General features: G+C 45.9%; 1 protein-coding gene across 1 annotated transcript; it reads left to right on the forward strand.

The window, feature by feature from the left end:
- Window positions 1-42: 42 nt before the first annotated feature.
- On the forward strand, window positions 43-9,574 carry LOC107111805 (acetylcholinesterase-like; the record flags this gene model as incomplete). The annotated part of the gene is made up of 3 exons (XM_015412841.1): window positions 43-469; window positions 4,249-4,412; window positions 9,513-9,574. Coding segments are annotated over 3 exons (653 nt in total), but the record flags the coding sequence as incomplete, so codon positions are not given.
- Window positions 9,575-10,169: the final 595 nt, after the last annotated feature.

The following is a 10,169-nucleotide window of genomic DNA, read 5'->3' on the forward strand; positions in this document are numbered from 1 at the left end:
ATGAAGGGTCCGTCTTTACCTTCCATGTTGTTCCTTTGTTAGATGTTTTCAACGAAACACTTTTGACCTGGGAGCAGCTCTTGGAACGGCTGAACATACGTATATGCAATGCAACACAAGACTTCATCCAATCCATTTTTCTGAGGTACATGAAAGCTGAACCAGAGGGCCGAGCACGGTATCGTTCTGTCTTGTCCCAGGCCTGGGGTGATTGCCACTTTGTATGTCCAGCTAACAAAATTGCCTCAGAGATGGCAAAGACTGGAAGCCCTGTCTATGCTTACACTTTCACCCATCGCAGCAATGGCTCCATCTGGCCTGAATGGATGGGGTCCAACCATGGATCTGAGGTCCCATACCTTTTTGGAACTCTGACCTTATTACCAGGAACCAATGTAACTCACACAGAGGAAGAGTTAGAGCTAATCCCCCGAGTGATGCGATACTGGGCGGAGTTTGCCAGAAGCGGGTAAGAGAACTGCTTACTTATGCCTGTTCATCATCCCTGGCTCAGAAGGTAGTGCTTCCCTAAAGTTTCTCTGTCACAGAACATGTTAGGAACTGGCATCTACTTTAAATACATGCCAGTGTCTGTCACCTGTGAGAGGAAATCGCAGCTAGAAATAACTTTAACTACATTCATTGGTTCATTGAATTTGTTTCATTGAGACATTTGAGAGCCAGTTTGGTGTCATGGTTAGGAGCGTGGACTCTAATCTGGGAGAACCAAGTTTGATTCCCCACTCCTCCACGTGCAGCTGCTGGTGTGACCTTGGGTCAGTCACAAGTTCTTTCAGAGTTGTTCTCTCAAGAGCAGTTCTCTCTCTCAACCCCACCTCCCTCACAGGGTGTCTGTTGTGGGGAGGGGGAGGGAAAGGAGATTTTACACCACTCTGAGACTCCTTCAGGTAGTGAAGAGTGGAGTATAATTCCAATCTCCTCCTCTTCCTCTTTTTCTCCTTCTTCTTTTGTGCATTTTTATCCTACCTTTCCTCCAAGGGGCTCAAGGCAGTGCACAGTGTTCTCCCCTTGTCCATTTTAATCTCATGACAACCCTGTGAGGCAGCTAGGCTGAGAGAGAGAGAGGCCCCAAAGGTCACCCAAGCAAGTTTCATGCCAGAATCAGGATCTGAACATGGATTTCCTGGGTACCTCACTCCAACCATTCCACCATGCTGACTTTTATGCCCTTCTTGTGGACAATACCATTTCTCTTCTGCCTTTCGATATTAAACTTCCAAGTTAACTAATAGGAGTTTCCATTTGGCTTCCCCAAGCTGGAAAAAATACTGATTTAATGCCTTGCCAGCATTTATCCACTAATTCTGAAGCTGAATGCACTTTAGAGAAGCTATATGTATAGCAGATTAGAGAACCCCTGAATCAAGCAGGACAGAATCTGGCTTTATTTGGGATTCTCTAATTGCGTCTAATAGCAGCTATAAAGTTGAAAGGGCTACACTTACCTTTCCTTATTTCCTTTCTCTGATTTCCTACCATTTGCTCTGGTTTCCATGGCAACAGGAGGGAGAGGGAAGAGGCATCTCTGCAGGACCATTGGCTAAAGCCCCTTTGGGGGAGGTTTGAGCCAATCAGGGCAATTTGCTTCTGCAAATGGCATTGCATTGGTTTGCAAACTGCATTTGCAATTGCTGTCAACTTGTTGGTTTCAAAAGGCTGGATGAGAGAGGTCTTTGGCTTGGAGGGACTGGCTGCCTGCCTGGCTTTTTGCTTCAACCGCTGCTTCTCTCTGAGCCTGCCTGACTCCTGCTGCCTGAAAATCTCCTGGACTTTGGATCGGATCCTGCCCACCTGGAGAAGACAGTGAAGGGTTTGACTTACAGTATTTTTAAAAAAGAAGTTTCCTTCTTTTACTGTTCCTTGTTCTTTGGGCCTTGTGGGTGGGTTGTGGGTGTGTGTGGCCTAGGCTGTGGCCTGAGGCCCAGTGTTTGGTTCTCTTTGGCCCCTGCCACACGGCAGGGAAACCACGAGGCAAAAGCGCGGCTAATAGAGCCGCTCCAACGTTGAGACGCTGCGGCGGGATCCCACGGATCCCCTGGCGTTCCATTTAGTTTGGTTCTAGTAGGCAGACTTCTGGTTTCATGTTGTTGGAGTTTGGAGTTCTGTGGCTTTTGCCTTGTTTTTTGCAGTGGGCCTTGAGATTGGGGGGGAGGCGTGTGGCCTAGACTGAGGCTTCAGGCCTAGTTCTTGGGTTTGGGAGGGGGCGTGTCCTGTTCTGTGTGTGTCTGACTCCACTGAGTCAGTGAGGGTTGGTATACTGCTCCTGAAGAGAGAGGAGGATCAGGGTGAACACACAATCCCCTCCCTCTCACTTTCTGAGGGGAAATGTTGCATAAGGTTTCTCAAGGATTTGCCCTTGGCTTTGGAAGAAAACAAAGCATTACTGGGCTTCTGTGTATTGGGCTGGCCTTACTTCAGGTGGGCCAGCAAAGGCGCATGAACACCATGCATTTTTTAAATTTTTCATAGACATAAACAAACTTACAAATAACATATATAGGGGATTACAATCTTATGTTTTTTCCTTTTCAATTTCTTTGACCTCATAATTGGATTTAAAAGCCTAGTAATTTTTCCATCTTATATGTTCGTCATATACCTTATATACCTTTTATTAATAGTTAAAACCAATGTTCCCTCTAAGCTGTGGAGTCATGTGAGCAAAAATTCGACTTTGTGAGCTACCGGCATCAAAGTTGTGAGCGAGCGATTTGGCTACTGCATAAATTAGTTTGCTCTGGAGCCCTCCTTCCTGAGCTAAGACAAAAATGTGTGAGCCGGAGGCTAAAAAACTGTGAGCTGGCTCACACTAACTTAGCTTAGAGGGAACAGTGGTTAAAACTATATTTCATAGGTCTATATAGTTAGGTTACTCAGTTAGGAAACTCTGTCTCCTGCCTGGGGAAGGAGGGTGTGTGAGTTGGCTCATCTCATTGTCTCTTTCCCCAGATCTATTAGCATTTCCATGGCAGGTGATTGACCTAGCTTCCTGCCCTTCAAGATGGAAGAGGGGGAAATATGACATTTTTAAAACTCAGGGGGCGAAAATGCCCCCCAAAGTTTCTAGTTCAGAGATTCTCTGGGTTGACCTTACTCCTCCTGTTGGGTTTTGGCACTGCCACAGTGGCATTGGTTCTGCTGGGTACATTGCACTGTTTCTGCTGCTGGCCTTCCAAAGGTCCCACACACACACACACTTTATTGCAGAGATTCTGCAGGGCTTGTATTGCTTGGCTATTTCCCCCTATTGGAAACTACGGAGGATAGGGGCATCCTCTTTGGGTGCCCACAGAATTAGATCCCCTGGTCCAATCTTTTTGAAACTTGGGGGTTGTTTTGACAAGAAGCTCCAGCAGCTATGTTGCCGATCTGCTGCCTCTACGTCAAAAAACAGGCCCCCCAGACCACTGAATATACTCCAGGGAGGATTTGTCTTTGCCTTCAATTGCCCCATTAGGTATAATGGACCAGAAAAATTCGGGATTCTCAAATTTTGGTATTTGGGCAATTCTGTATTTAACAATGTTTTTTAGGTCCAATGAACCTGAACCCGAAAAATACCGGATTATTATTTTTGCACACCCCTAGTAACTAGTGAAAGCTTAAAAACAATTACTTTCCCAGAAGAATGAAATAACAATAAATCAGAAAGGTTTTTTTAAAAAAAAATAATAATCACATAACAGATGCAGCAAAAAGCAAAAAAGAAAGTTTGTCTTTTGGGGAAATAAAATTGGCTGGACCGGGTGCCCAAAAGACACTGGAGCAGATATCTGGCACCTATATCCAGGGAGAATATTCCACAACTGGGGCTTCCCCACGGAAAAGCCTTTGGTCTGGTCATTGTCTGCCTAATTTTGGAAGTCAGGGTTATGTGAGTCACGACCTCTGTGGAGGATCTTAAATGGTAGCCCTATTAGTTTGTGGTGCCATTAACAAGGCCCAGGTTCTTAGATACATGTTGACAGTGATGAAAGCTTTTCCAGCTCTAACTAATGTTAAATCAGTACTCTAATTACAAATTACAAAGCTGAATGGAATATGTTGTGGGGACCTTACCAAGGAATGTATTTTACTGGTTGCATTTTTAACATTGTAATCCATCTTGAGTCTCCGTGAGATAGGTAAAGTTAGTAAATGAATAAATACATAACTAGGCAACATATATTGTGTACCTTACATAGACCTCTGACTTCATGGATCATGATATTTTTGCCTTCTGTGCAGCAATCCCACCCCTTCAGATGTCGGAGAGACAAAATGGCCACTCTACAACCCTGCAGAGCAGAACTTCTTTCGCATCAGCACAGAGCCACCTCAAGTCATGAAGCCCTCACCCGCCCAGCACTGCTGTTTCTGGAGGGCACCCTTATCAGAGGCATTATGCCCAAGTGAGTTGAGGCCGTGAAAGGGGGAGGGAGACCCAAAGCCATTCCCTGAGGTAGACATTGCCTCATAAACTGTGGTTGAGTTGGAATCTGGGTCACCCAAGAGTTGATAGCACAATGCTAAGGCTGTTCTGGAATTGCTTAGGATAGTGACTGACCCCCTCCATTATAATTCCTGCACCAAAATTGTGTCGTGCCAGACGTGTGTCAGGGGAAGGTGCAGGACTCGTCTCTGTTTCCTTTGCCTCCATCTCCACTAGGGACAGGCATGAACTGGGACACGAAGCAAGATCTGTATCAAATTTGGGGCAGTCCAGGGTCTGGGAAACAATGTTCAGTGAAGCACATGCTCCATGGACATCCCCCACAGGTCTGGGAAATGGTGGAATTCTCTCCAGCCTTGGAAATGACAATTGGGGCCCACCAAAGCTTGGCAGGCACTGCTGGCTGCCAATTAGAGAGCTCCCATTCACCTTCATGGGATCTGAAAACTATATAAGGAATGGGCAGAGCCCCACGTTCCTTTGTTGGGGGTTTGCAGTGAGAAGGAGAGGATCAATATTGTATTTGTGAATTGGCGATTAATGTTGGCAGAGTGTAGATATGCAGTAAAGCGGAGCACAAGCTGTTTAAAGAAGAAGGTTGGTTTATTAAGAAGAGAACCAACTTTGTAGGAAAGAGGAGAGAGAAAGAGAAGGAAGTCTTAAGTAACTCAGGTGTGTCAAACATGTGGCCTGCAGGCTGGATCTGACCCCTGCAGGGCTCCTATCCAGCCCTTGAGCAATTGGCTCCCTCCTGCTTCCTTCTCCAGTTCTGCTACTCCTGCATTGCAGCTTGCTTTGCCAGACTCTCTCAATCGCACAGGAGAGATAGATAGGCAAGCCTCTGTTCTCTGCATTGGTTGAGGCTCCTCCCCCTCCTCCTTCCTGGGGGAGGAAGGGAATGAGCCAAAGCTTGCTTTCTGGCCAGGCTCCCTCAATCACAGAGGAGACAAAGGCAAGCCTTTCTTCCCTTCCACTGGCTGAGGGTCCTTCCCTTTGCTTGGCTGCCTCAATCGCATGGGAGAGATACAAAGCACCTTTAAGACCAAAAAAGTTTTATTCAAGGTATGAGCTTTTGTGTTCCTTGCTACAGTGTGTGTGTGTGTTTTGTTGGGCTCGTTATGCTGTATGTGTGTGTTTTGGGGCCTGTTATACTGTGATTCTCCTGGGTGCAACTGGGTCTGCCTCCCCTTTATCTCTGTATTCATGCCCTCATGATCCAGTCTTTCTTAGTAGAAAAGCAATTTGAACTATTTAAATGAGGAATAACAACAAGCAGTGAGGTGGATTAGGTTGAGAGTGTGTGTCCAGACCAAGTTCACCCAGCACATCTCATTTGTAGACTGGGGATTTTGAACCTAGACTTCCCAGATAGCAGGCTGATACTGACCGCTATACATGGCTGTCTCTCTATCCTTGCAGTGCCTCATAGGAGTTGCAGTTATTTTTCTGGGAAGACTATAGTTTTGTAGACAAAAACATAGCCCTCACTCTGCATCATCATGCCTTCATGTGTTCTTGAACAGCACACAAAGCAGTTTATGTACAAAAGATTGCAATGCCGCCTAGCCGTTTCATGATTTGAAGATTACAGATACACACCTGAACCACATACTCAAGATTACTACAATACAAACGTTTTGATGCAATAATTCAGAACAAGAGGTGTCAGTTATCAGAGACTGTTAAATGAACAAAATATTGCAAGAGTGCTAATGTTTTAAGCATGTTTTTATTTTAAGTTTAAAAAAATCTTTAATTGTGTTTGTGTCCTTTATAAAGTTTATATGTCCGCTACCTGGCATTACATTCAGGGGTCATTTCCTGCAGGAGTGCACAGGAGTGGAGCTCCGGCAGTAAAGAGCCCAGGGGGCAGGCAGATGCAACAAGCCCCACCCACTGCTCCCAGCAGCCCTGGGCTACGAGGAGCACAAGGATCTCCGCGTCCCCCCCACCTTAGCTAGCAATCCAAAACAGTCCAGTGGAGCCTGAGCAGTGAGTGTTGCCTTCTGACACACTTCCGGTGATACCAGGGGGTGTGGCATATGCAAATAAATTATGCTAATGAGTTATGCTAATGAGCTCCTGCACCTCTTTTTCTACAAAATGACCCCTAATTACATTACACATGGCCCAGGCTTACAAGGTCTCATTTATGGCATATCCAGCCCACATAACAAATGAGTTTGATGCCCTTGGTCTAACTAGCTAGGAGGGAGTTAGTAAACTAATAGTTCTCAGCAGGAGCAAGAAAGAAGCCTAACTAAGCCAATCAGGAGCCAAGAAGGAGACTATCTGAAAATAGTAAAACGTCCCTAATCTCACCATGCTAACTAGTTGTCCCCTCTGCTGCCCTCTGCAGGATGTTTTTGTCATTTTGTTTATCTATGCATGATAGAACTTGCATATTCCAACACCCCTTTTCAAGGTCTAGTGTGCAAAGTCCCCAAGATTCATTTCATGCAGAAGTAGCTTGGTAAGTGCATCTGCAATCATATTTTCTGTAAGATGGGATCCACCATTTTTGTGGGCTTGTCCCCACCCCCAGCAGTGATGTCACTGTGCAATGTCAACAATGCAATGACGTCACCCGGAAGTGATGTCATCACATCAGTGATGTTGCGTGGTAATGCTCTACTTTGGGGGCAAAACTCTGTGGTAAAATCTGCTACAAACCATAGTTGCCCAAATAGCAGAGCATCACCACATGATGTCCACGACGTGATGATGTCACTTCCGGGTGATGTCATAGTGCTCTGGGGGCCTCCCTCCTGGAAAATTCCCTCCCACTCCCCACTGGCATAAGGTAAGGACCTGGCAACCCTAGCAATACTCCAACAATTCCTTCTGCATGTATCTTACAAGATAACACTTTACATCTATGTGTTTAGTCCTTGAATTAATTATTTCGGTTTGTGCAAGCTTTATGCATCCCTGATTATCTTCAAAACATTGCACTAGTCTGGGTTCTTCCATCCAAAAGTCCTGCATTAACTGTGGTATCCGCTTTAGTTGTTTGCATGCTTCTGCTGCAGATACAAACTCTGCCTCTGTGGAGGTTACCGCCACAGTCTCTTGTTTTCTGCTGGTCCAGCTGACTGGTCCATTTCCATACAAAAATAAATGTCCTCTGGTTGACTTCCTGTAGTATCTGTAGTATCTCCTGCCCAGTCTGCATCCATGTATCCCATCAATTTGGGATTGTCATTTGCTGGTAATTCCAGTTTTAGATGAGCAGTGTTATGAAGATATCTGGCAAGTCTTTTTACTGCATTCGAGTCTCTTTTACTTGGTGACGTTGTTTCTCTGCATAGTATGCCCGCAGCTGCTGTGATGTCAGAGTGTGTAAGCATGCTTATGTACAGCAGTCTTTCAATTGCTTCCCTGTACTGTTTGTTACTTTGGCCACCAAATGAGAAGGGAGCACTCACTGGTGAAGACCCTGATGCTGGGAAAGATTGAAGGTAAACGAAGAAGGGGATGGCAAAGGATGAGATGGTTAGACAGTGTAATAGATGCAACGAACATGAAATTGAGCAAACTCCGTAGGACGGTGGAAGACAGGAGGGCCTGGCGTGATGTGGTCTATGGGGTCGCGAAGCACCGGACTCAACTGTGCAACAACAACAACTGCTTGTTGCTGGTTAGAGGTTCTTCATTCCCTTGTTGCTTCAGGTAGTTTGCCTCCATAGGAGTGCCTACTGGTTTGGATTTTCTCATTTGCATATAGTCCTGAAATTCTAGGATTTTTCTGTTTTTTGTTGAGGAAGTGTGGGTGCACACAAAAGCTTATACAATATGAATAAAACTTTGTCAGTCTTAAAGGTGCCACTGGCCTCAAACATTGTTTAACTAGCCACACTGTGGTGGCTGTCAGTAGCTCACACTGGAGTGGCTGGCCAGGATTTCACTGCCATGAAGATTACCTTCAAAAACGTCCCAGTGGCTCTAGTCATTTTGGGAATGTAGATAGCTTAAAAATACAAGGGATGAAAACAAATCTCTTTTACAGGCTAGGAATGAGAATCTAACAGTCCTTGCAGCGTGGCAGTGTTTCCTTCCCTCTCAAACCATGCTCAGCTACAGTCCAGGCTAGGGTTGCCAAATGTACTCACCCCTTGGAGCGGGGGAGCCTCACTGGGCTCCGGGAGCTCTTGCCGGATGCGCACGCGCGCCGGCAGCACATCACAGGAAGTTATGTGCTTTGTGCTCATGTTGGGGGCATGGCCCAGATTGTCGAGAGGGAAAACCATATGGTTTTCCCTCTCGACAATCTGGGCCATGCCCCCAACATGAGCACAAAGCACATAACTTCCTGTGATGTGCTGCCGGCGCGCGTGCGCATCCGGCAAGAGCTCCCGGAGCCCAGTGAGGCTCCCCCGCTCCAAGGGGTGAGTACATTTGGCAACCCTAGTCCAGGCTCAGACCTTTTCAGTAGCTGCTTCCGGGGCAGCCTTCTGGCTCCTGCCTTCCTGGCTTTCTCCACAGAGAGTTATTTCAGAGAGGTTTGGGGGCAGCCAGAACCTGGGCAAATGGAGAGCACCCTGTTGATGGGGAGGCGTAGGGTGCTTTTAGATTAATTTTTATAAATGTTGTCTTTTAATGTTTACTTTATCAAATTGTTGTTATTGTACGGTCCTTCTTGCTGTTTTCACAACCCGAGTCTTAATCAGCAGACCCTCATCCCACAAGAGGAGAGCCTAAAAGCATAGGAGGCATCCTTTCAAACAGAGCTGCCCATTTGTCACCTCAGTCTTTAGTTAATCATGAATTACTGATAGATCTTAGTTCTCCCTCTGCAGAAGAGAGGATGAAACTGGCTAATCATGTAGTGCGTGAAAGAGTCCCCCCTCCAGCACCCTGGATTAATGGTGTTGAGCATGCCCATATAAAGGACCTGCCACCTTTTGAGAACGAACCTCTGACGATTCACTCCTTTTAACACCATCAATACTGAAAGGAAATGGTTGTTTGGGTGGTCACATGATAACACGTTTGTTTCTGGGTTATCTGATCTAATTCAGTGGGAGGTTCATTTTCCAGACGTTCTTTCTTGCCACAGGTCACCCTTCTAATGATTCTGTTCCGGCCAGTCCAGAAGGCGATAAGAAGCCAGAAATGTGAATTAAGGAAAATGCATATGGATGGAGAAAGAGGATGGTATGAATTTGGAAGGAAGAAGACTAAAGAGGCAATGGACGACAGAGGAAATCTCAAGTGTATACCTTCATTTTTTAATTTAAATTCAGAGTTGATTGTACTAGTTTCCGTTGACTGATTTTAAGAGATAAAATCCAGTAACCAGCTTCCTCTCACCTTCTTCTCAGGCACAATCAAATCTACATTCATTTGACTAAATTAACTGAGTCTCCTGAGGTCTCCTTCTGCTTCAGTGTCCCTTTGTTTCATGCACATCTTGCCTTTGATTTGATGTGAAGACTGTGCAGGTCTGTCAACACACCCTGAATCTTGTGGAGAACAAGCTTGCGGAACAGAGTGAGGACATCCTTTAGGGTTGCCAGGTCCCAGGTGGGAGCAGGGTTCCTGCCCCACCCCCAACAGCCACAACCCAGCATGATGTCCCCAATGTCACATGGAAGTAACATTATCTCTCTGGGACATCATGTGGCAACACTCTGGTACTTTGGGCAACGTTATGGTGGTAACCATAGAGTTCTGCCCAAAATACCATAGTGTTGCAGCACGATGTCCCCGGTGT

The sequence above is a fragment of the Gekko japonicus genome, unplaced genomic scaffold, assembly GCF_001447785.1.
Source record: "Gekko japonicus isolate JY-2015 unplaced genomic scaffold, Gekko_japonicus_V1.1 scaffold1199, whole genome shotgun sequence".
Lineage (NCBI taxonomy): Eukaryota > Metazoa > Chordata > Lepidosauria > Squamata > Gekkonidae > Gekko > Gekko japonicus.